We start from the raw sequence: 27,227 nt of genomic DNA, 5'->3' as shown, positions 1-27,227 counted from the left end.
CTTAAATGATACCACCACTAGTGGTTAGGATAACTGTTTTTAAATGCTGATTGAAAGCTTAACGGACTGAAAGGGAACCAAATCTTTTTCTTTTTGGAAATTGCAAAAAAACAAAGAGCAAGATGAGAAAAACTGTAGCAAAATACTCAGAAAAAGGAGTTGCTGAGTCTTATGAGTTCAAGTATTTAGTAAGCTCTCTTTCCTGAAAGTGTGTGCAAGATATTGTTCTTTAAGAGTTGCTGTGTGTAATTTATGTTCCTGTACCCAATCACATCTCTACTTTTGTATTATTTAGCATGACACTGGATAGGAATGCCAATATATAGTAAAGAGAAAGCAGACATCTCATTTAATGTGATAACTTTGTGGTTTCTCCCTTCGCCATTAGGTAAGAAACATTTTTAATTCTAAGCTGTAAACAGCACAAACTTCCAGTCAAAGTGTTGTAGCTGTTTTAGGCAGAGTCTTTTCTAAACATTGCTTTTACAACAGAGCAATCTAATTAGATCTGTCCTATCTGACAAATCTCCCAAATATGAGACATGGGCCTTGAGTCAAAGCCTCTCACTTCATTATTTATACCCATCACAGCAGAATGTGCGTTTCCCAGCTTATAGGAAGAAATATGGATGGAGATGTAGCTGTTTCTCTATGTGGTGTGTACTGTAAAGACTGTTACTTACCTCTAGTGTAACTGTTCTTCGAGACGTGATACAGAGGTGTATTCTTTGTAGAGAGGTAGGCGTGTGCGTGTGCGCCCAGCAGCCAGAGAATCTGGCCTAGCAGTACCCGTATGGTTGTACTCATGGCTGTAGCTCCTCCCCCAGTTATATGAGGGGGGAGGAGCCCCAGCCTCACTCAGTTCCTTCACACCAAAGGTCAAGCGCATAGACTCAGATGCGGAAGGGACAGAGGGAGGATTGTGGAATACCCTTCTGCATCACATCTCGAAGAACAGTTATAATACAGATAAGTAACTTTTTTCTTCTTTGAGCAGATGCAGCCACGTATTCCATGTAGGTGACACAAACAGTACTCACAGGAGATGTGGCTTGGAGTCTATTTAAGCAAGGATTGCAGAACTGCCTTCCCAAAATTTGTCTCTGCTCTGGATGCTGCGGTAGTGGCATAATGGTTCAGAAACATACGTACAGCTGACCAAATGGCAGCCCTGCAGACGTCCAATATTAAAACAGCATTTAAGAATGCCATCAACATAGCCTGAGCTCTCCCAGAATGAGGTTGCACCTTTCGTGGATGTGTTGTCAGACCTATTTCATAAGCTGTCTTGATACAGGAAGTTATCCACCTAGAAATCACCTGCGAAGAGACTGCTTGTCCCTTCATTCAGTCTGCATACAACACAGACATGGAGAATCATGAAGAGGTTTAGTCCTGTCCAGGTAAAAGGCTAGGCATTGCCTGACACCAGCATGTGAAGACACTGCTCTGCCAGGGTTGAATGTGGCTGAGGAAAGAACAAAGGTAAGCACACCACTTGGTTAAAATTAATTGAAAAACCACTTTAGATAAAATCTTAGTGCGTGGCCACAAGGTCACTTTGTCTTTGGAGAGCTGCGTGTAAGGAGGCTCTGCCATCAAAGCCTACAACTCTCACACTCTCCTTGCAGATGTTATTGCTACCAGAAATGCAATATTTTGGCACAAGGAGAGAAAAAAAGATGCCAGAGGCTTGAATGGCAGTCCCATCAGAGCCACTAAGACTCTATTAAGGGCACACAAAGGAATTTCTCTCTCACTGGTGGGTGGAGATGAGATACTCCTTTCAAGAACCTTGTTACCATAATATTCAAAAATATCAACTGCCCCTGGAAACACCAAAATCGCTGCCAGATGTGCCCTCAACTGGGCTTCTGAGACCACTCATGACTCAGGGAAAACATTTGCTAAGTCAATCCGCAAATTACTTGACCTGGGGTAAAGGATCAATCGGCCACCAGAGTAACGTTCTTTCCGATGCAAAACTGCCAGAGCAAGTTCATCTCCTGATACAGAACACTTGTGTGCTCCTCCTTATCTGTTCACATAATACCGACAATACCACCACGATGTGAGTATGTGAACCACTGAGCCCTTAGTGTGACCTTGGAAAGTGTGACAGGCATTGAAGCTCCAGTATGTTGATATGCAGTGAAGCTTCCTATTCTGACCACAGGCCCTGAATTTTCAGCGACCCCAGATGTGCTCCCCAGCTTCTTAAGGAACTGTCATTGACAATAATCCTAGTCAGTGGGGGCCAAGCAAGAAGAACGCCCTGGCATACATTTCCCTGAACCTCCATCACCATAAGGCATCCCGGATCGGTAGAGGAAGTTGGACAAGTCTGTCAAGGGATGATGGGTCAGATCGACTGACTTCAGCTGCATTTGGTGGGGGCAAAGATGCAATCTGGCAAAATGGATCATTTGTGTGCACAGTCATGTGACCCAGCAGCCTCAGGCATACTCAAGCTGTGATAGAGAGTTGAGCTCCAGACAAAGGCGACGAATCATCTGAAAACGTCTCAGACTACTAGAATCTATTAGGGCCCCAAGGAACTAGATTTTTTGAATGATGATCAATGCTGACTTCCTGTTTAGGGTGAGGCCCAAGCAATCGAGTAAGTGTACTGAGATATACACGTAAGAGAGGACCTCTTCCCTAGACTTGCCTCTCAGTAACCAATCGTCCAGATATGGAAGATATGAATTTCTTTTTTCCTGAGGTACACAGTCACAACCATACAGTGGGTAAAGATCCGGGGAACTGAGTTTGGTGTATTGATAGTGCTGGTTCGACACAACAAACCATAGGAATCTCCTGTGGCTCGGGAAAAATCGCTACGTGGAAATAAGTATCTTGATGGTCCAGGGCAGCAAGCCAGTCATTGTGATTTAATATGAGGCCAGTTTTTAGGGTGACCATCCATGTACCTGATATATTTGTTAAGATCGCAGGTCTCACCCCTTCCTTGGACTTGGGAACCAGAAAGTACCAGGAATAAAAGCCCCAACCCTGTTGCTGCAGAGGAACCTATGCCATAGCTCCCAAATCTAGCAGAGACTGAACCTACTCCAGGAGCAGTGTCTCACAAGAGAGGTCCCTGAAAAGGGATGGGAAGGAGGGAGGGGAGAAAGGATGGAAAGGAACTAGATGGCATAAGCAATATCAGATCAAGTTAGGACCCAGCCGTCCATGGTAATCAAGTCCCAAACATCGTAAAAACGAGCCATCTTGCCCCCAAACGGAGGACAGGAATGTAAAAATCATGACTAGATCACCGCCCTGGATACCCAAGACAAAATTGGTGCTTAGTAGATGCCAGAGGATGGGGACGGGGACAAGTCAACAGACTGAAACCAGAACCAAAAGGCATTTGCCTCCAGGACATATGACCCTTTACAGGGTAGTCCTGCTGCCTTGTGGAGAAAGACTGCCCAATGAAGTGCAGTGAGTGGTGCTGCTGGTGACTGCCATAATAGCGCCTCTGCACCACCAGAGTATACCAGGGGTCATAGTAGATCACAAGCTAAATATGAGTGAATAGTGTAACACCGTTGCAAAAAAAGCAAACATTCCACGATGTATTAGCAGGAGTGTTGTAAGCAAGCCACGAGAAGCAGTTCTTCCACTCTGCTCCATGTTGATTAGGCCTCAACTGGAGTATTGTGTCCAGTTCCATTTCAGGAAAGATGTGGACACATTGGAGAAAGTCCAGAGAAGAGCAACAAAAATTATTAAAAGTCTAGAAAACATTACCTATGAGGAAAGATGGAAAAAAATTGGGTTTGTTTAGTCTGGGGAAGAGAAGACAGAGGGTACATGATTAACAGTCCTTGAGTACTTAAAACAGGGGTGGGCAAACTTTTTGTCCCAAGGGCCACATCTGGGAATAGAAATTGTATAGCGGCCATGAATGCTCACAAAATTGGGTTGGGGTGCGGGAGGCGGTGAGGGCTCTGATTGGGGGTGCGTGCTCCAGGGTGGGGCCAGAAATGAGGAGTTCAGGGTGCGGGAGGGGGCTCCGGGCTGGGGTGGGGGAATGGGGTGCGGGGAGGGGGTGAGGGCTCTGGGGTGGGGCTGGGGATGAGGCATTTGAAGTGTAGGAGGGTGTTCTGGGCTGGGATCAAGGGGTTCAGAGGGCAGGAGGGGGCTCAGGGCTGGGGCAGGGGCTCAGGGGTGCAGGCTCCGGCGGTGCTTACCTCAAGCGGCTACCGGAAGCAGCGGCATGTCCCTTCTCCTCCGGCTCCTATGCGGAGGCGCGGCCAGGCAGCTCTGCATGCTGCCTCGTCCACAGGCACCGTCCCTGCAACTCCCATTGGAACGGTGTCATTGGAGCGCGTAGGAGTCGGAGGGGGGCCATGCCGCTGCTTCTGGGAGCCGTGTGGAGTGGCCCCTGACCCTGCGCCCTGGCTGGAGTGCCTGAGTGGGGCAAGTCCCAGACCCTACTCCCCAGAAGGAGCTCAAGGGCCGGCTTAAAATGGCTGGCAGGCCAGATTCGGCCCGGGGACCATAGTTTGCCCAGCCCTGACTTAAAAGGTTGTTATAAAGAGGAGGGAGAAAAATTGTTCTTGTTAACCTCTGAGGATAGGACAAGAAGCAATGGGCTTAAATTGCAGCAAGGGCGGTTTAGGTTGGACATTAGGAAAAAATTCCTATCAGGGTGGTTAAGCATGGGAATAAATTTCCTACAACGATGTGGAATCTTCATCATTGTAGATTTTAAAGAGCAGGTTAAGCAAAAACCTGTCAAGGATGGGGTCTAGATCAGGGGTCGGCAACCTTTCAGAAGTGGTGTGCCGAGTCTTCATTTATTCACTCTAATTTAAGGTTTCGCGTGCCACTAATACATTTTAACGTTTTTAGAAGGTCACTTTCTATAAGTCTATAATATATAACTAAACTATTGTTGTATGTAAAGTAAATAAGGTTTTTAAAATGATTAAGAATACTAAACACTTCATTTAAAATTAAATTAAAATGCAGAGCCCCCCGGACCGGTGACCAGGACCCTGGCAGTGTGAGTGCCACTGAAAATCAGCTTGCGTGCCGCCTTTGGCACGCGTGCCATAGGTTGCCTACCCCTGGTCTAGATAATACTTAATCCTGCCATGAGTGCTGGGGACTAGACTAGATGACCTCTTGAGGTCCCTTCCAGTCCTACGATTCTATGATCCCTAAAGAATGCAGTGAGACTCGCGGGGCAAGCAGACAGACAACAGTTCTCTTGCCAATGAGGTATCAGCACAGCCAGTACTGAATATGTGTCACCCACCCCTGGTGCTGGGGAAGTCATTGGTACACAGGTCAGCAGCAGTACAGAAGCAGAAGGCGGGATTTCCTATGGACACAACGTTGGTGCTGAGGAGTGTACCAGTGCCAACAAGGTCCTCGGTGCTGGGCCTGGCACTGGCCTCAATTCTATAGGCTGCAGCGTTGATGTATGCTGTGTCTCTACGACACGACCAGATGGTGTCAACGAGACAGTGGAGGCTGTGGCCTCAAAAAAGTGCTGGACGAGTGCAGAGTTTGGAACAGACAGGCAGAGTAAATCTGCAGCCACCTGGTATGCCACCAGCATGGAGACAGTCAGTGTCGGCATTGATGTCGTCAGTACCAGATTCAACGGACACTAAAGCTGGAACCGGAATCAACTATATGGGTTCTCGGTGGTCTCAGCCTGGTACCAAGGAGTATTTGGCGGACCTGCTCAGACCTGTGTGCTGAAAGTGGTATGGTGCTGGTCTGCACCCTTTTTAGAAAAGAAGGAAACTCCACAAGGCCTGAGATGGTCCTGATTAGTTTTATGGGACTTCTTCCTCAGCACCTGCAGAGGGTGAACGGCTCCTCCATCTCTTGGGAGAGGCGAGCACTGGAAAGCGGAGCGCCTCAATCACCCAGTCCGAAGGTGACCACCGATCAGATGTGGCCCTCAGTGCCAAAACAGGACTTACAGCCTGCTTGAGAAAGTTCTGCTTCATGCTTAAGTCTCTGGCATGACTTGGGTTCTTTTGGTAAACAACTTACAAATGGAGCATCACTCCTTAGCGTGTCCCTCACCTAAACCCAGCAAGCAATTCGTATAGGGATCACTATTCAGCATCCCCCTCCCCTCAACAGGCAGTGCTTGAACACTGGTGAGGGCGTCACGCAGGGCAATAAGTATCCTAACTCATTAACTTCACTAACACTATCTATAGTATTACTGACTATATACACGAATAGAAACAAAACACTCAGAAAATTAGGAGGTAGGAAACGTGAGGTGACTACCACACAGAGCTCTGACTCCAGCCATGGGTGGTGAGAAGGAACTGGGGAAGGGGAGCGGCTGGGGCAGCATAGCCTCATAACTATGGGAGTGACTACAGCTACAAGGCACAAGTGCCACCCCTATAGGTACTGCTGGGCGAGATTCTCTGGCTCCAGTGCCCTGGAATACAGGATGCACCTATTCAAAAAACTTTAGTTTTCTCCAAAAGTCTACTGAAATTAATTCTGCTTTTACTCCCCAGGGTGGAAGAAACTTCTGATCAGAGAATCTGCCATAAAAGCTTTTCCTCTTTAAGCAGTAAATGTAATAAAAACGTTTTAAAATTCAAACCACTAACAGGTTTTTAAGCTAAGCTTACATAGAATCATAGAATCATAGACTTTAAGGTCAGAAGGGACCATTATGATCATCTAGTCTGACCTCCTGCACAACGCAGGCCACAGAATCTCACCCACCCACTCCTGTATCAAACCTATGTCTGAGCCATTGAGGTCTTCAAATCATGGTTTAAAGACTTCAGGGTGCAGAGAATCTTCCAGCAAGTGACCCGTGCCCCACGCTGCAGATAGGCGAAAAACGCCCAGGGCCTCTACCAATCTGGCCTGGAGGAAAATTCCTTCCCGACCCCAAATATGGCGATCAGCTAAACCCTGAGTATGTGGGCAAGACTCACCAGCCAGACACCCAGGAAAGAATTCTCTGTAGTATCTCAGATCCCACCCCATCTAGTGTCCCATCACAGGCCATTGGGCATATTTACCGACAATAGTCAAACGCCAATTAATTGCCAAAATTAGGCTATCCCATTATACCATCCCCTCCATAAACTTATCAAGCTTAGTCTTGAAGCCAGATATGTCTTTTGACCCCACTACTCCCCTTGGAAGGCTGTTCCAGAACTTCACTCCTCTGATGGTTAGAAACCTTTGTCTAATTTCAAGTCTAAACTTCCTGATGGCCAGTTTATATCCATTTGTTCTTGTGTCCAAATTGGTACTGAACTTAAATAATTCCTCTCCCTCCCTGGTATTTATTCCTCTGATATATTTAGAGAGAGCAATCATATCTCCCCTCAGCCTTCTCTTAGTTAGGCTAAACAAGCTAAGCTCTTTGAGCCTCCTTTCATAAGACAGGTTTTCCATTCCTCAGATCCTCCCAGTAGCCCTTCTCTGTACCTGTTCCAGTTTGAATCCATCCTTTTTAAACATGGGACACCAGACCTGCACACAGTATTCCAGATGAGGTCTCACCAGTGCCTTGTATAACAGTACTAACACCTCTTTATCTCTACTGGAAATACCTCGCCTGATGTATCCCAAGACCGCATTAGCTTTTTTCACAGCCATATCACATTGGCGGCTCATAGTCATCCTGTGATCAACCAATACTCCAAGGTCCTTCTCCTCCCGTTACTTCCAACTGATGCGTCCCCAGCTAATAACAATAATTCTTGTTATTAATCCCTAAATGCATGACCTTGCACTTTTCACTATTAAATTTCATCCTATTACTATTACTCCAGTTTACAAGGTCATCCAGATCTTCCTGTATGATATCCAAGTCCTTCTCTGTATTGGCAATACCTCCCCGCTTTGTGTCATCCGCAAACTTTATTAGCACACTCCCACTTTTTGTGCCAAGGTCAGTAATAAATTTTACAAGATATTTCAAAATCAAATCCTCTTATTTGTCCTGTATAAATTAAAGCAAAGTTAAAACCTTTTAAAATGGTTTAACATAGCTGCTGTTCCCCATGTACAAGGAAGGCACAGATTACTGATGTACTAAAGGAATGCAATTTGATTTGTTAGAGGATTACAATCTTTGCCCTATAAGAATGTGTGCCCACGCAAAATACACCTCTACCTCGATATAACGCTGTCTTCAGGAGCCAAAAAATCTTACTGCGTTGGTGAAACCGCGTTATATTGAACTTGCTTTGATCCACCAGAGTGCGCAGCTCTCCCCCCGCCCGCCCTCCCCCCCCCCGAGCACCGCTTTACCGCGTTATATCCGAATTCGTGTTATATCGGGTCGCGTTATGTCGAGGTAGCGGTGTAACTTTTGGTACAGTACACCAACATGGAGAATTTATATTTATTTGCGCGCGCACACACACACACACACACACACACTCAGACTAAGAGGTTGCTTTTCTGAGTAGCATTGCACTGAAACGAAATATCGCAGACAGCAGGTTTCTGAGTCTCACAGTGTTATACATTATCTTAACTTCAGTAAGAAAAATATATAAACAAAACCTAAGTTTTTGCCCCATCCTCATATGGCCTTAAATTAATTTGGTTCTCAGGAAAGGGAGGTGTAATATGGATAGCACTGTGCCTACCAGTATTTTTTCCCTACACTATCAAAAGCTGCAGTTCAGGACAGAATATGGTCAACTTTACAATGATTTCAGGATGTGGACAAACTTCTAATACATCAGTCTGTCTTCCATATGATCTAGTCCAAATCTGAGCTCAGGAGGCCAGAGGGGAAGTATTAACAGCATTACCAATCTAGTGCTGCGGTTTTGTCAGGGAGACCAAACCATTTAAAAACTGGAATTTTGCATACCATCAGCCTGTCATTAGATTGTTATTTTGGGCTGCCGTTTACCCAGATTCTTTTCTTGACAAGTGTCATTCCAGGTCATCTCAGTCAGAAGTAGATACATTCTGAAATGGATTGCTGTGGCTTCTATAACACTCTGATCCATGACAGTGCTATACCAGGGATGTAACTCCTTATAGTGCAAGCACAAATGAGGCATTAAACTTACTTTTCCAAAGAAGCCTTTGAAGAACTTCCTTTCCTGGAGGAACAGGGGGGACAAGTCGAGTGCTATTACTGTAGGTAGCTAAAGTGTCCCAGAGTTTCAAACCAACAAGTACATACAAGAGTTGGGAAATGGAGGGAAAGTAAGGGGTGTTTAGAGTTAGCCATAGAGAATGCGACAGGCAAATGTGAAAAATCCCATGAAAATGCAGGTAAACAGGTTTTACATGGAATGCTAAAAAGATCAGAAGCTACAGCCCCAAAACTGGTGAAAAGAGGGAAATGAGAACTGAACTGAACCTGAGACCCAATTCCATGCAAAGTGGTTATTTTGTTTGCAGCAGTCTTCCTGTTTAGTTCTCTTTATAAGGTTATAAATCAAACTTGGCAGCAGGTGTGGAGATTAAACAATCCAGATTCTGTAGTTTAAGACCACTGAGAAATGTAAATTTTTAATTTTTATCACAGCTAAGAGTTTGCTTTACATGAAAATGAGGATTCCCAAGACAAATATTTGCAAACTGGAGAAACATCTAAAATTGCCGGAATAGCACACAGTTAAATACAGAGACACACTTTTGGGACCCCATTTCCACTATAAACCAGTTTTTGGAATTTAGAACTCAGCCATAAAAAACTTGCTCTGGACTGAAAGTTCTGAAGGTCTGCTTCTGTGTGCTCTCTCAATTTCCTCGGAAAGCAAAGGAATTTTTGCTGGTTTTGAAGTTGGTTTCTTTTTTATTGTAAATGCCAAGAAGTTCACTTGTTTCAGAAGCCTGTTTTTTAAATTGAAGGTGTTCAAGCTAAACAAAGAATTAAGCTTGACAAGTACTCTACAATATGGAACATTTTTGGTGCCCACCCTTCTCTCGCACTTCCCTATGTCCTGGGGGCCCCATGCCCCCTACCAGGAATCTTGAAGATCCTCTTTATCTGTGCTTTAACTGTCCCACTTTCAAGATGAGTTTCCTCACAACACTCATTTTGAAGCCTTCCAATGTTACCTCTTTACACAAAAGAGGAACACTAGGTATTCACTGTACTTCCCAGACCCTCAGGATGAACAAGGCATCTCTGAAGTATATCCAACAGAAGTCAGCTCACAGAGGGAAGGTGATTCAGTGAAATAATTGAACGTAAGTGCTCTACATAGCTTCACACCATGGGTTTGATTTTGGTGGTGGGGATGTTAAACAAAAATGGACAAGTTAATTGGGTAAGATGTGCAAATTTCAAGTGTATTTGCCATGCAATTTCATTCATTCATATTTTACTGGCTTCACCTTTGGTGCCAAAGTCTAACAAGAGACTAAACACTCAGATACATCTGAGGTAGGTACAATCTTCTTGAGTTAGAACCCAAACACCTGCTCACTCATACCCCATGTCTATATGCATGTCCATTCAATAATTAATGGCAGGCTCCTAAAGAGCATGATGCTGCCTTTGCTATCCCTCCAAAGTATTTGCAGAGGTGGCACACTATGCCATAATGTCATAGAATTATTCAAGTTAGAGATAATCCAGCGCATCTCTCTGCCAATGAAAGATTGTAAGCCATCCTGTTGGAAACAATCTAATGGTATAGCAGTAACCAGCAGAGGATATCTCTACCCACGGCAGGGAAAAATCTCATCTCATTCCCCACTGCAGTTTAAGACACCATCTATACCAATGTTCCAATAGTTAAGCCTTTTTATACTAAAGATCTGCATGTTTATACATATCCTGAGATTCAAACTGATTGTTAAAACACAAAATTCTATATTTAAACAAAACTAAGGTTGTGACACCAGGAAAGCAAAGCCAGGAAACTCAAAAGGGAGAAGGGACCATCAATCTTAACCTTGCATTTCCTGACTTCTCCCCACCTACCCTTCATTCTCAGCCTGTAATTCCTTTCAGATGTAATTATTTCATGTTTACTATCTAAACATACATAAATTCTTTAAACTTAGAGATGTTCTTACATAAGTTTTATATCAGCAGAGAGGCTCCAAAGAAAGATTTTTTTTTAAAAGCAAAAACTCCTCTACTTGGACAGGACATACTGAATATTAGTTGGGGAACTAATGAATTAATCACACTGTGGTGTACCTAATAAGAAGGGGCTGGATGCTGCTGCCAAGTTGAGTAAAATCTATTGTATTAAACTAAGTAACAGCTTTTAAAAGATGTAGCAAAAGCTAAACAGATTCACCAGAAGCGACCTCATTTTTACAGGGATGGTTAATCATTAATTTTGCTCTCAGCAAAGCACTTGTTAAACATGAATTTTTCTTTGAACACCCCAGGAAAAAGTTAATGGAAAGACAACATGCAAAATGTTTTTTAAACAGCACTAAGAGTTAATAGTTTAGAGATAACTAATGTATGTTTTAAAAACAATTAAATTACGTTTCTTTTACCTGCTAAAACAAGAACATATATTAAAAGAAATGCATCATTTTTTTAAAAAAATGACAAGTTAGAAACTGGTAGTACACACTAAAGCAACTTAAAACCAAAACAGATATGACACGAGACAAGAAAGTACAGTCTTGTCTTTGTACTGCCTCCTTGCACAGGAGTCACATACAACAGACCTGTAGGTTTAAATCCTGCATGAAGTTAATGATTTTGCAATTTTCAATATACATTTCTTTAATTGACAGTAAAGAGGTTTCAAAAAATACATATATAGTGTCTGAGTATCACAACACTAATATATGTGCAATTTAAATCCAACTGGTAATGCAGCCAACCAATAGAAAAGCGCAAGCCCCATTGTTCACATCAAGAAGAATATTAATAAGATGACAAATGGATGTAATGACCCCTTAACTACAAACAAGATTGTTGTGCCACTGCATCAAAATAGGACAAAGGGCTTCAAAGCAATGAAATTCTAATGTACTCTAAGTGTCTATTCTACCGGGGAGACATTGTAAGTACAATTAGCATCCTGACTCTGTTAACTTGCAGTAATAGAATATGCTACAGTTACAGAAATTTCTTTTACAAATCTACACAGTGCTCACTTTGAATTTTTTTCTTCAAATATATTTTTCTAAACTTCCAACATCAGAACATGAAAGTACATTTTTAGTTAAGTACCACTCAATCTTATCTGACAGGCAAACAATGCTATAGTACTGCTTTTATCTTTTTCTGGCTACAGTACATCTTGTTGACTACTCATGGGACGGAGATAGAAATTATAATCATATTTTTAGATGCAGTCTATTTCTGCATCCAAGTGCAGTTTTAAGCAACACTTCAGATTCATTCTCTGAGTGCAATCATCTCATAGGCCATGACCTCACCCATGCAAGATTAATCCTGCACTGTATTTATACTGGGATCTTTGATGTGACACATTCCTCATGTATTCAAGTTTCAAAATGAAGGAGTTATCACTTATCAGTCAAACTAAATGTTTGGCACAGTGCAGATATCAGGGTTAGCAGGGTCTCTATCCACAGACTTTTTTTTAAAATAGCTGGAGTGGCTCTTTGAAGCTATTCTACTGCAATGAAAAGTCAGACCTGTGAATTTAGTTCTGCAAGATATACTGGTCAATATGCTACAATCAACCAGTAGGTGACAACAAAACCCTCTAAAAATCAAGGGACATTTCCCACCAATGTGTTGGAGAAGTCAATTTGTATTTATTTTTTTAGGAGGACAATGAGAAAGATTAAAAAGTTATTTTCTCAATGAGATTCCTTCTTTTACACTCTTCCTGAAGGATCCCATAAAATTTTGTTTGGGCTGATGAGGCAGGCCTAAGAGATAGAAGACAATCCATAATGTATTTGCTAGATTCTATTGATTCCAGTCCAGAAAACTGGAATTTGGAAAAATCCCACACTATTAAAATAAATATAGATAGAAAAAATAAGTATAACTACTTGATGAGCTACCAGACAAGCAAGTGTTTTGACAGCTCTAGACTGCTATCACCTATTCCCTCCTGCTTGTAACTAGATATATCCTATGTCCATTCTTCCTATTGACTGGATTTTGAGAAAATAATACACTCGCTGAAAGAAAAAAAAGTCAGAGTGGCATAAAATCAGAACAGGCAACATAGATTTAAGGGCATTGTAACCATATGGGAAGTAAAGCTTCTCAAGGTCAGACATTCCCTAAACGAAGTCAGAAGATTGCAGCCCAAACTGTTATATTTAGTTTTAGGGCAGAAGATGAGCAGCTCAATTTACCAATTTAGGATGAAAGCAAGAATCCCTCAAGGATGAATTCCATTGTTGGATGCCAAAATGGTACTGCCGGAAAAAAGCCTTGTATTTTAGTAATCTTGCACATGGCAGACACACACAAGAGCCTTAAAAAAAAGTAAAGAGCTTCAAATAATCTGATTCCTAAAACATTAGAGGGAAATATTCCAAAAATAAAACCCAAATGATAGTATCTTAAATTTTAATGACAAACTCCAAATGAACTTCAATTTCATGGAGTTTCACCATTAAAAAAATCCCTGCCAAAAGTAGGCTCAGTAGTCTTACAGTAGGTAGCATGGCTGAGAATTTTATGTCCGTTTCTCAGGTTCCAAGCGGGCAGATAGGACTATGAAGACAGCAACTGGAACAGGCATGTGCCGTTGTCATACTTTCTGTATCAGCCTCACAATAAATCATTCAAATATCTCCTTTAGATTCTTACAAGCAGAAAAGCTATCTCCACCTTGAATGCTGCTTTAAGTTTGGAAACTTGTCCACAATTTAAAATAATCTATCAGGCTATTCAGGTAATTAAACTATTTACAAGGAATATATTTAGCTGTCCACAGGAAAAGCAGGTAAACTTTTAACTTTTATTCTCAATTTAAGTTTGGTATATGAATTGGTAGTTCAAGCAAGCTAAATCAGATATCTGCTCTTGTATGGATTCCAAAGAAATAGTATGCGCTGTGCTTTAAGAACTTTTAATGGGTACATATTTCACTAGTTGTAAGATTAGCCATACTTAACTGGCTTTTGGGCTTCAGGTTTTTTTAAAAACTACCAGAACAGAATACTCCATTCTGCACACAATTCTCCCCCTCGGGAGAGGATAAGTAAAAGAATAAGCTACCCAACAGATGTTAGTCATGTCACTTAATATACTAACAGAAGGAGCGTAGACACTACATCAATGAGGGAAGTATAAGAACCTATATAGAACAGGATAGGACAAAAATGAATGCAGCTTGATTGTGCGGTCAGTCTATATTTGTGTTTTTAACTACATAAAAAACTAAATCTGATAAAGGACAAAGTGCCTCATTTACATCATCATCTGTAACCCTGTTAGCACAAATAGCAACCAATCACTGCTACACTGAATAAGAACAGATGGGGTGTGGCTTTAACCTGTTCCTATAAATTGGCTGGGGCAGAAATGAAAGAAAAGATTTAAGATGAAGTTTAATCAAAGCACTGAAGTCAGTTCAGAAACTTTATAGCGTAACATGAGGAGGAAAAGGAAATCTAAAACAACCCTCTGTTATGTGTGCTAGCAGAGAAGAAACACAAGTGAGAAACCACGTGACTCACTAAAAATGAAGTCTGGCAGCCTTAAATTTGCAAAGGTGCAGCAACAACACCTACTTTAAGTAATTTTGCTGCACTACTGAACATAAGCTCCACGAACTGCTTCACTGAAGAGCTTATACAGCCAAGATGTACAGGGGAAATGATAAAAGGGACTGGAGTTCTGTATCCATCACAGTTAGGATTATTCCTGTGGTGACTTATTTTCCCTCCTAACCTTCAAGATTGGGGGGCAGACAGCTCAGTGGTTTGAGCATTGGCCTGCTAAACCCAGGGTTGTGAGTTCAATCCTTGAGGGGGCCACTTAGGGATCTGGGGCAAGAAACTATCTGGGGATTGGTCCTGCTTTGAGCAGGGGGTTGGACTAGATGGTCTCCTGAGGTTCCTTCCAACCCAGATATTTTATGATTTTATGATTTTTGGAGCCTGATTCCTTGATAACAAACCGACTGACTGGACTTCATTACTTTCGCAGGATTTTGTGGCAACAACAGTACAGAATATAGATGACACAATCTCCGGGTATGTCTACACTACCCGCCGAATCGGCGGGCAGCGATCGATCCAGCGGGGGGCGATTTATCGCGTCTAGTCTAGACACGATAAATCGATCCCCGAGCGCTCTCCCGTCGACTCCTGTACTCTACCGCCGCGAGAGGTGTAGGCGGAGTCGACAGGGGAGCAGCAGCAGTCGACTCACCGCGGTGAATAGGTCTAAATACGTCGACTTCAACTACGTTATTCACGTAGCTGAAGTTGCGTAACTTAGATCAATTCCTCCCCCCCACACCCCAGTGTAGACCAGGCCTCCTAAAGTGAGATGCAGGAGTAGAAAGCATTTGAACAAGTGCTGTTCACAGGAACAAATGTCTATAGAAGCCAAACTAAGAGCAGCCCACCATACTTACATCACAACCAGGTAATCTTTTAGGCCATTTTGAGCAGATCCAAGCTTGGCATGCATGAAGTAATGCTACTAGTCTATTTTGCACAGGAAAGAAGAGCCCAAATCACACAGTAGTGCTGTGTGTAATAAAGAGTGGATTAAGTCCCCTGTTTAAGGGGTGTAATAGTACTGGTAAGTGGCAGACTCCAGAGGGAGAGACCATTCCTCATATCTAATCAATACCAGTAAAATAAAATCTCTTATGGACAACAATTCAGTACGGGTCACTGTTGTCTCCATTTTTCTTTATCTAACCCTTCTTTGAAAATATCTACTAGCTACTACAACTAGGAAGAATAAACTTAACTCTCTCCCTTCCCACTCCCAGATTAACATGTGCCTCTATAATCATATGCAGCGGGTCTTGTAAATGATCCAACTTGTTTTCTTACATAAGGTGAAAAGTGCACAACTTGAAACTGGAATGCTATTGCAGAATCAGCAACATCTTGGCATAACATTCACAGCCAATGAGCCAACATTTTAATGAAACGGATATACATACAGATTTCAATCTCTTCACAGCATCTTCACAGACATGCATTCCTCTGGATTCATCCACTTCCACATGACCCAAGTACTGCAAGGAAAGAGAAAAAAGTTAGACTTCATGGCAGCCCCTCTGAATACTTACATGCTTACAAAAAGCCACTCTCACCTCCAACCCATACCAATCTAGATGAGATGCTGGACACAAAATACTGGGTGAGTTGAGATTTGCATTCCTACTGTATAAGGCACAGGAATTAGTGATCAGGTGCATAAGTGGCTTTTTGTGTCTCTCAGGCCTATACATGGTACTGGATAGCACTTTTAAGGTGACCCAGCACCAAGAAGGCAAACATTTACTAACCTCAAACCATCTCAGAAAGACACTTGCACTCTGGTAAAGAGCCCTACCCCTTATGTTCTTCCTACCAGTGATTAGAGTACTTTAAGACCTCGTACTGCCATTGCAACATAATTAAAATGTTTAGAGAAAGCCCCCAATATGAGATGAGACTTAAGTTTACTTCAGTAACCAAACCTAAAAGTCTTAACCAGCAAAGAATGTGGGAATGCTGTATGATACTGTTAACACAGGTTACCATATCTTTCACTTCAGCAATCCATTCCCACCATTTAATATTTTATTGCAAGGTATCTTTAAAACTTTCAGTTGTAGAATTTTTTGCATAACACAAGATAGAAGTCAGCCGTTGAGCTACACAATCAGAAATTAAGGAGTTTGCCATTTCACAGGGCATTAAGAAATGAAAACCATAATACATTCAACTCGGAGGAAAATTTATATTTAAAAACTAAATACTTTAAAATTTGTTAAACTGGACATCAGAATTATTTTAATCTAGTACTACAAGTTCCTCAAGATTTCTCCTTGCCGAAATACCACGCTGTAGATGTTGTGAAACTATTAAAGACTTAACTTTAGAGTGACCCAAACAGTGTTGTCAACTCATGACATTTGGCGTTTTTAAAGCCCCAGCTCCTGAAGGTATCTGATTAGGCAGGAATCTCAGCTTTCATTAAAAAAAAAATATTAATCCTTATGGTTGAGGAGAATGTGGGAAAATGAATGAAAAATGCAACCCAAGAAATTCAAAAGCCAGAAGACAAAGAATACATTTTTTAAAATCTAGTTTTTATGCCAATCCCACACCCAACTTGAGATTTTTGATCATTGAGGCTTTGTCTCCACTAGTAACTTATTGTCGATATAACTATGTTGCTCAGGGATGTGGAAAATCCATATCCCTAAGCGACAGTTATACCAATCTAACCTCCGGTACAGATGGTGCTACATCAACAGAAGTGCTTCTCCCGTCGACATAGCTACTGCCTCTCAGGGAGGTGGATTACCTACACCAACAGGAGAAGCTCTCTCATCAGCATAAGTAGCATCTTCACTGAAGCACTACAGCGGTGCAGCTGTGTCTCTGCAACCTTTTAAGTGTAGACAATCCCTTACAGATGGCACTACTACAATTATGCTCCTCACTTGGCCTTTGTGGAAACTTATCCAAGAAGGGAGAAGTGCCCTGCATTCATAAAACTCCCTAACTAGAACAGGAAGTTTAATTACTTAAATATGATTATATTTCTTTAAGAATGCATTCAAATAGCCATTACAATACATTTTTCGTAGTTATAAATGCATGCTTCCAGGCACAGTTTTGTATTGCAGCTATATACAGACTGAGCTTCCAACTTAATCATGACTTGTATGACAATAGTAAAAATGCCTGAGCCCTTCTATACTTTGCTTTCATGTTTTCTAAGACTGGTGGAGCTGCAACAATGGAGAATTATGATCTGAATTTTGTAATTTGACTGACCAAACTGGGTTAAAAATAGGTTAGGGTGTAATCAATCTTTGTAAGCAAGATTAGAAACTATTTCTGTTCTACTTAGAAGTCAGCATAGCCAGGATCAAAAATATGCCAACATGGTATCAGAGTTGAGTTAGTAAAACCACATCACATATCCATGGATTTTGGCCAATATATTATTTCCAAGGAAATGTCCAAGCTGGACTTATGGATACAGAATAGCTCAAAAAATCTTGGAACTATTTGTGCATCTCATTTACACTAGTGTAGGCAGAATGTTTCCATCTACATAGATCCAGACAATTCAGTCCCTGTACTTGGCAACTTGCCCCTTGCCCAGAAAGAAGAGAAGTTGAGTAGGATAAACATTGCCTCATGTCCCACTACAAAAAAGACAGCCATTTTCCAAAATACTGCCAAACCTCTCCTTGAGAAGTCACATGTTCTGATTTTCACCAGGATTTTATTTAAGACAGCTCTGTTGCTGCTGTTTTGAACACGAGTTTCAGCAGCAGTTTTCAACAGCACTTTCACATCAATGAATGGGACATTATTACATATCAACTGCATCTGCCCACTCCAGAAGAGCACAATCCAGACTTCATTCGACATCAGTCATCAATGAATTATAAAAAAAGAGAAATCACACAGCTGTGCCTTCCCCCGAATGTACTGGGGAAGGGACAGAGAATGCACTTTTTCTACACTTGAACTTTGAGATCCTTAGATGAAAGACACAAAGTGTATTATTTTCATCCTATCATTTTGACAGAAGCCAAAATATAGCAGCTATTGACTTCAACGATGAATGTTACAAGTGAAATTAAAAAAAAAAATCTGCAGTCTTTGTTGTGTTCTACAGAACAAGTTTTTTAAAAATCTGTCTGCAAAGAACTTTCAACAACGTAGCTATTGTCTTGTTAGCTCAGCCTTGAAGAAAACAGTTTCCAACTGAACAGTAGCAGCTGGTTCTCTCCATTCATTCATCTTTAGAAACCTTATTTCCAACTCTTAAAATGTGGCATTCACCTCCAGCTCAGAGGAGAGGCATACGACTTAACCAATGCTACAAATTACTTTACATATCACCTGATTTAGGCTATCATGCAATCATAAGGCTTCAATTTTGCTTCCAGAAACTTGGAAGGTACACCTTTACAATTCCCAGCATCTAACAGAACTGAAGACGGGGGGGGGGGGGGGGGGAAAGAGGGGGAGGGGAAAGAGAAATCGACTTTAGATCTGAAAAACAAAGTTTACCTTCCTGTCTGATCTTACATTTGAAATGTTAACAGAAATGGCCAGATACACCTACTAATGAAGCAACAATTATGGTTCTGCAGACCTGTATTTCACATTCTGATGAAACAAACTGCTAATTAGGTTCAGACAGGGGTTCTCAAACTGGGGGTCGGGACCCCTCAGGGGGTCACGAGATTATTACATGGGGCGTCGCGAGCTCTCAGCCTCCACCCCAAACCCTGCTTTGCCTCCAGCATTTATAATGGTGTTAAATATATAAAAGTGTTTTTACTTTATAAGGGGGGGGGGTCGCATTCAGAGGCTTGCTATGTGAAAGGGGTCACCAGTATAAAAGTTTGAGAACCACTGGGTTAAGACGTGGTCTGTTCCCTAAAATTTATGAAGCAAAGTTAATCTATAGAGTTCAGCATTGTTGGGTGAAAGGCAACAGAATTCACTGAAGTTCTGTTGGCATTGCAGCAATATATTGTGTTAGAACCAACTAAATTCAGGGGGCCACACAAGAGTCTACAAAACTGGAAGAAGTCCAATAGTCCTCTGCATAATCTTTCATTGTCCCCAAAAATGACCATTCTGGGAAACACACAAAGGAGGGAGAAACATTCAGTTTAGATTGTCAAGTCCTTTGGCAGGGACTTGTTCTTCGTTACACAGCACAATAGGTCTGCATGGTATTTTACAGACATACAACAATGTTCCACTGACATTAAAAGCCTTCAGGAACTCAAAAACAGTGTTGGTGGCAAAAGCTTAATGTGCTTTTGTACAAAACAGGTACATGTCTTCTTCATACCAAAGTCTACACAGGGTGAAAGATTTTTTTTTTTTTTTGAAAGACAGTAGGGAAGCAGCAAATTCATTGGTGAAAGGCAGTCATTGATACAAGGATCATGGCATCTCTAACCTCTCTGCAAAAAGCTGGATTTTTTCCCAATAGTATGTAAATAGTAAGAATACAGTATTGAACATATTTCCATTTAGCTTGCAGGGCAACCAAAACCAGGAATGAATTATACCACACTATCACCAACTTGCACGCTTAAGATGCTCAACAGATTTCACTTTTACACCAGGATTTCACCGACCATGCCTTTATAGGAAGCTAAAATCCCTGTAGACAGAGCCCAGTTCAAACAGTATGTTGTGTATAATACAGGTTCCTAAGATGATACTGTGACGGGTTAGACCACAGAAACCCCCTTGGGAACTGTCACCTGATGTGCTGAGACTACCTCTAAGCTCATTTTCCCAGGCAGCTTGGGACTTCAGAACCCTGCCTGGTTGTGCCAGACACGCTAGCCTGCTACAAACACAGACCCAGGTCTGAACTACGTCCCCCAAAAGCTGCAAGCTTAATTGAAAACAGCTTAAGAAGTGCTCCTGTCTCCAGCACTCAGATACCCAACTCTCAATGGGGTCCAAAGCCCAAATAAATCCGTTTTATCTTGTATAAAGCTTATACAGGGTAAACTCAAATTGTTCGCCCTCTATAACACTGATAGAGAGATATTCACAACTGTTTGGCCGCCCCCCAGGTATTAATACATACTCTGGGTTAATAAATAAGTAAAAAGTGATTTTATTGAATACAAAAAGTAGGATTTAAGTGGTTCCAAGTAATAACAGACAGAACAAAGTAAATTACCAAACAAAATAATAAAACATGCAAGTCTAAGCCTAATACAGTAAGAAAGTGATTACAGATGAATTACACCCTCAGAGATGTTCCAGTAAGCTTCTTTTACAGACTAGCCTCCTTCTAGTCTGGGTCCAGCAATCACTCACACCCCTGTGGTTACTGTCCTTTGTTCCAGTTTCTCTCAGGTATCCTTTGGGGGTGGAGAGGCTACCTCTTGAGCCAGCTGAAGACAAAATGGAGGGGTATCCCAGGGCTTTATATAGTTTCTCTCTTGTGGGTGGAAATCCCTTCCTCCCCCTGTATAGAATCCCCTCTACAAGATGGAGTTCCCAGGAAAGCTCAGATGTGGATTGGCATCTATCAAAGTCTATTATCATCTTAAGTGTTTCTTGATTGGGCACTTACTGAGAATAGTCTTTTCCTCAAGAAACTGACCAAATGTTTCACTGAGGCTACTTAAAAATCAAACAAGTACACAGCCAATATTCATAACTTTGAATACAAAAATGATACGTGCATACAAATAGTATGAATATATTCAGTAGATCATAACCTTTGCAGAGATATGTTACATGGCATATGTAGCATAAAACATTCCAGTTATGTCATATTTACATTCATAAGCATATTTCTATAAAGCATTATGGGGTGCAACATCACAGATACCACTGAAGGTTGTCCTAATAACCGGTCATCAAAATAATTTTATTTTAACCAGTGTATCTGAACATTTTCAGAAACCAATCTTTATGGTATGGATGATGGAGCAAGTTATTACCCTGACTCTTCCACTCTAGAGAACAAGATTTAAACCTTGGCCTGCATCATAGGTGAAGAAGAGTACAGCGGTATCAGGTTAAGTAGAGTTTCTCCCCAAGATTTTAGATAATGCTGGGGCAAGTCAAACTGGGTCAGTCTATGCCTTCAATGTGAAAAATGTGAGGCTTAAACTCTTTAAAGGTTGGGGGATGCTTTCAAGAAGGGAATATGCGGGGTAGGATATGAAGTATAGTAAACTGCTACCTGCATGAGATATTGGGGATACCATCCTACTTCTCCCATCGAGCACATCATACCCACCACTTCTGAAGTCTCCACTTGGAAGAGGCCTGGGGATGGAATGGCAGGCGGATTGCAAATCAGAACCAAGATGATTGCAAAGCCCATCCATTTGCAACGTAGCAGGCTCAAGCCAGTGCTATAAGTCCTTAGCTTTTTCCATAAATAAATCCATTTATTCAGGTCTGAATATTGGTGACATCACAGCAGAATTTTTGGAAGCCTTCACAATCCATCACTAATTTCCACCACTCAATAGCTGACCTTCCAGTGATCTGCCAAACACCATCAATCCATCTCCTGGCTGTTTGTCCCATACTTCCATGACCCTCAACCTTGAGAAAGTAATGGAAGGAATAGTGATTCCATTCTCTACACCTAGTATGACCAAAGTGTACACAGTTTGAGTCTGTCAAATTCCAACATCAACTACTTCTCTCCAATAATATATCCTAGTCTTTTTTCCACATCCAGGATATATGCAAGTCTTCGCCAGCACCACGTTTCAAAAACTTCAGTTTTAACTTCCCACAATTCCCATCCATAAATCACTAAGGAAAAAAGTCATAGGTTTGTAGATTTTGAGATGCCATGGTTTCTCCACACTTTAAGGAAGGCTATAGCTGAGTGAGTCCGCCCTAGTTTTCTAGTTTCTGAATTCTTTGGGACTGTCTCGATTGGATATATATGATCTCGGATAATTAAATTAATTACTGCCTCTACAGCTTGTCCATTAATTGTGATGTCTGCTTGCATCCTGTTTTTGTTAGTCAGGTCAACATGCATGCATTTTGTTTTCAATCATGTTCAGGAATAGTCCATATTCCTCACTAACTGTTTTTACACAGACTCCAATATTTGTTGCATTGCATTGGTGGTTGTAGCAAAGAGCATCGTTTCATCACGTTATCTGAGGTCAGTTAAGACATGTTCATCAATGGATATCCCAGCTCCTTCCACTCTGTCAAAACCTTTGAAGACTTGTCTCATAATAAATTCTGTGTCTATGGTAAAGGCGCCTGGGACAAAATACACCCTTGTCTCTCATACAGCCCAGTGCAAAACCACTCACTGTGACCACTGCCATTCGCACCATGATCTCTTGGTGGTAGTGACTTCCAATAAGAGGCTTTAAATCCTCATGTCTGCCAGCACCCTACAAAGATGCTTGTGTCGGACAGTATCACACTTTAAAGTAGTCAACAAAGCACATGATGAATGGGTGATTGTACTCTACGTTCTTCAGTGATTTGACTAGGGCCGTCAAACAATTAAAAAAATAATTGCGATTAATCACGAGATTAAAAAAATAGTCGCAATTAATCGCACAAACAATAGAATACCATTTATTTAAATATTTTTGGATATTTTTCTACATTTTCAAATATATTGATTTCAATTACAACAAGAATACAAAGTGTACGCTGCTCACTTTATATTTTTGATTATAAATATTTGCACTATAAAAAAAGAGAAGTGGCCCGACAGGTTGCACCTCGCTGCACTCCCCGTGTCCTTCCTTGGATCCAGGGAACATCCCCTCTTGGACCATTGCTTTTTGTGCTTCTTCCTTGGCACCGGTGAAGGGGAACAGTGCAGAAAGACACATGCCACCAGAGGAGAACTCCGCACAGATGCCGAGGTACCCTGTGCCGTGGCTGACTGGTTTGACTCCGACGATGGTCTGAGTGCAGCTTCCATCAGGATGAACCTTAGTCTAGCCTCTGTGTCCTTTTTCCAAATGAGGCTTGAACTGGTGGCAGATCTGGCAACGCTCTCACACATGAGCTTCCCCCAGACAGAAGGAATGTGGGTCACTCACTAGCATGGGCTTGCCATAGGAGGCACAGAATTTGAAGCCTGGAGACCAGGGCATGCCCGGCCCCAGGGGCAGAGGATGTCCCTCTAAACAAATGTGAGGGTCCAACTATTTACACTACTACCCAAAGAAAAACTGAAGGGAATGAAACTTGGAAAGAAAGCAAGAACAACAAGAACTACTGATGAATGCCTTGCCGAGGCAAGATAAGCTGTTTTTACAGGCAGTAAAAAGGAACAGTGTGTTAGGCTGGCCAGGCCCCTTATAAAGGCACATGAGCGCACAGCACCAGAGGGCGCTAGAGCCGGCCCAATGGATATCATGGAGAGAAAAATCTCTGGCGACCTTGCACACATCGCGCACACACCTAACATGGAATGGAAAATGAACAAGCACTTGAAGAAGAACAGATCAGTTTCACTTGGGAAGTCCAACATCTAGAAAGGAAAAAATAATTTGGGTGTAGAGAAGAAAACCACCAAGTCCCACCATAACTTGCAGATCTTATAAACTCTGCATGCTCCCAAGCACTTGACTCTTAGTGACATTCTGAGATACCTAATTCAGCATAGGCTAACTTTAAAATATGATTTTCAACATATCAAGTGTTGCCAGCTCTCACAATTTTATCATGAGTTTCTATTCAGGTTTTTTTCTCCCCTTAAAGCCCTCAGCTCCTGGAATCTTGTGATGAGGCAAGAGTCTCAGCTTTCATTTAAGAAAGTAAGTTTCTAGCTCTCCTGGTTACAGAGAAAGGCTTGAAAGCATGACTCCAGGATAACCTAAAAGCTCAAAAACCAAAAGGCCAATATAAAAAGAATCTCGATTTTAAAAAGTTATGATTTTGGGGGGCCTGAACTCATGACTTTTGATGTTAGTGATACTGGATCTCATTCTGTGCACTAAAAATGCAATGACCTTTCATATAAACTCTCTATTTAAAATCTCAAATAAGCTGTTTTGTAAATAGGGTGTGATCAAAACAAGAGAATTTTTAAAATATGAGCAACAAATCTTTTTCATGCCCAATATCTTTAAAAGGTTACCTGGACAACAATTTTAAACAAAATCTGAGACTGTGTTCTGGTGATAGGCCAAAGAGAAGGAACACAATGGATAATGAGACTCACTTTAACGGTTGTGACCACTTTTCCATAAATTTATTTATATGGCTTTCAAGTTCTTTTCCATAGCCTTAACACGGTTTCCTCGTATTAATTTTCAAATGGTAATTGCTGTGGCCTTTTTAAAATTTAATATTTCCTTGCTGCTGTGCTTGTTCTTAGGAGTGGTTATAAGTCACTGCTGACATCAGAGAATGAGAAGATAGTCATTTACTCCTTTAATAGGAATGCAAAGTAGTGCTTATATGAAACATAATTAAGACATTATGTCACACTTGAACATTAACCTTTGCTTTATTATTTTTAATACAATGCCATTCCCACATGTTGTTGCAGAGTTTAATGCTTCCATGTTCCAGAATGTCCTATACATTGCTAGCACGCAGCTCAACTTGCTACTAATATTTCAGACTGATTTTATTTAAAATAGCAATTAGCACTAAGGGTCATAATATAAATCAATGCACATTAAGTTATTTACATTTGGTGGTCTGTGTATTTGTGCAGAGTAGTCTACACTTCTGAGCTAGATGAGCAAAGTCATATTCAAGACTAATTCTTTCTTAAAAAGGCATCGAATAAACTGATTCAACATTTTTTTTTGAGATATTTTTATATTAAGGCATTTTAACCAATAAGATTTCAGGATGCAAATTAAAGACAAGAATGAGGAAAGGAGAAAACAGGAAGAGGGTTAAATGGTAGTTGAAGGGAATACAGGAACATGAGGACAGTGGCTGATTTGCTACTGATGTCAAGCCCACTGGGGCCATATAAGTAAGGCTATGATTTAATCATGGGTATTTTTAGTAAAAGTCATGGACAGGTCACGGACTGCGAGTTTTTATTTCTTGCCTGTGACCTGTCCATGACTTATACCATAAATACCCGATTGAATTTTAGGATGGGTGCTGCGGGGAGGGAATGTGGATTCCAGTGGGCCAGCGGTCGCCAGGGGGGAGCCCTGGGGGGGGTGTCAGCGACACCCCGGCCGCCCCGGGACCGCTGCTCAGGCAGTCCAAGGCCAGATACCCATGGCCGCCAGAGCAGCGGCTGCAGAACTACTCCAGCAGTGGCCAGTGTGGCTGTATCCCAACCCCCTGCCCCAGGCTCAACCCAGAGCCCCCTCCCACACTGCGAACCCCTCGGCCCCAGCCCAGAGCCCGCACCCACTCCTGAACCCCAATCCCCTACCCCAGGCCGGTGAAAATGAGTGAGGGTGGGGGAGTGAGCGATGGAGGGGGAGGGATGGAGTGAGTGGGGCAAGGCAGGGTGAAGTAGATCCTGGGTTGCCCTTAAATTCAAAAAGTGATCTTGGGCTTAAAAAGGTTGGAGACCACGGATTTACAGGTTTAGAAGATTACACTGGAGAGACTGGCATTATCTGAAAGGGGGCAGGAGAGCTCTATCCCAGAGTCCCAATAGCTCTTTGCTCTATGGACTTTCCCTGTGCTCCTACTTCAGCTTTCCCAGTAGTGGTACCTTAGTGCCCAGGAGAGCCAAGCTAGCAGTGCCATGTGTAGCCTTCTAGGCATCAATGTCCAAATTACATGTAGCCATGGAGACTACGAAGAGCAAAGACAGGTTGGCCAAGTAATTAGCCAATGAAAACTCTGACATGTGACTGGTATCCCATACCACTGAGTCATTACAACCAATGAAATTGTTGCAGGCAAATTAGGTACAGAGGAAGCTTCGGTGGCATTTGGATGGGTCACCGCCATGACTGTGGATTCACAGTTAAAGGTCTGTGCACAGTAGATATGAATAGCTTTGTATCTGATATGTTTATAATACTATAATAATCAAAGAAATCTATGTTACTGTATGGCAGTGGTCTCCAACCTTTTTATGCACAAGATCACTTTTTAAATTTAACATCAACCCAGGATCTACCCCACCCCTTCCGTGGGGCCCCGCCCCACTCACTAGTGTCATTTATGGTTTATAGATCCAAAATCCTTCAGGGATTGTCACAAATCAGTGTAACATTCTCAACTGTGGGAATTGGCTGAGCCTGGGGCAGGAGGTTGGGGTGCAGGAGTGAGGGGTGCAAGCTCTGGGAGGGAGTTTGGGTGCAGGAGGGGGCTCCAGGCTGGGGCAGAGTGTTGGGGTGAGGGCTCTGGGAGAAAGTTTGGTGCAGTAGGGGGCTCCGGGCTGGGGCAGGGGGTGCAGGAGGGGGTGCGAGGTGAAGGCTCTGGCTGGGAGGTGCTTACCACAGGCGGCTCCCGGTTGGCGGTGTAGCAGGGCTCAGGAAGGCTGCCTGCCTGCCTGCCCTGGCCCCATGCCACTCCTAGAAGCGGCTGGCTGCTGGCACATCTCAGCAGACCAGGGAGGTGCGGAGGAGGCAGCGGGTCTCCGTGCACTGCCTGTGCCCGCAAGCACCATCCCTGCAGCTCCCATTGGCCAGGAACCGTCCAATTGAGCTGTGGGGACAGTGCAGCACGCGGAGCTGCCGGCC

At 42.3% G+C, this 27,227-nt stretch overlaps 1 protein-coding gene across 2 annotated transcripts in view; it reads right to left on the bottom strand.

The window, feature by feature from the left end:
- The window catches only part of NUMB (NUMB endocytic adaptor protein), a 137,707-nt gene that overhangs the window by 20,713 nt on the left and 89,767 nt on the right, over positions 1-27,227 (bottom strand). The window contains exons 3-4 of one of the 2 annotated variants that reach the window (XM_065403575.1): positions 16,038-16,112; positions 9,057-9,089 (exon numbers count right to left, since the gene is read on the bottom strand). In XM_065403575.1, coding sequence (XP_065259647.1) covers positions 9,057-9,089; positions 16,038-16,112 — 108 coding nt within the window. The remainder of the gene's footprint in view (positions 1-9,056; positions 9,090-16,037; positions 16,113-27,227) is intronic. The other variant, XM_065403576.1, reaches the window with a different exon arrangement.

Source organism: Emys orbicularis, chromosome 4 (assembly GCF_028017835.1).
Source record: "Emys orbicularis isolate rEmyOrb1 chromosome 4, rEmyOrb1.hap1, whole genome shotgun sequence".
NCBI lineage: Eukaryota > Metazoa > Chordata > Testudines > Emydidae > Emys > Emys orbicularis.
This window is presented reverse-complemented; position numbering and strand designations above follow the sequence as displayed.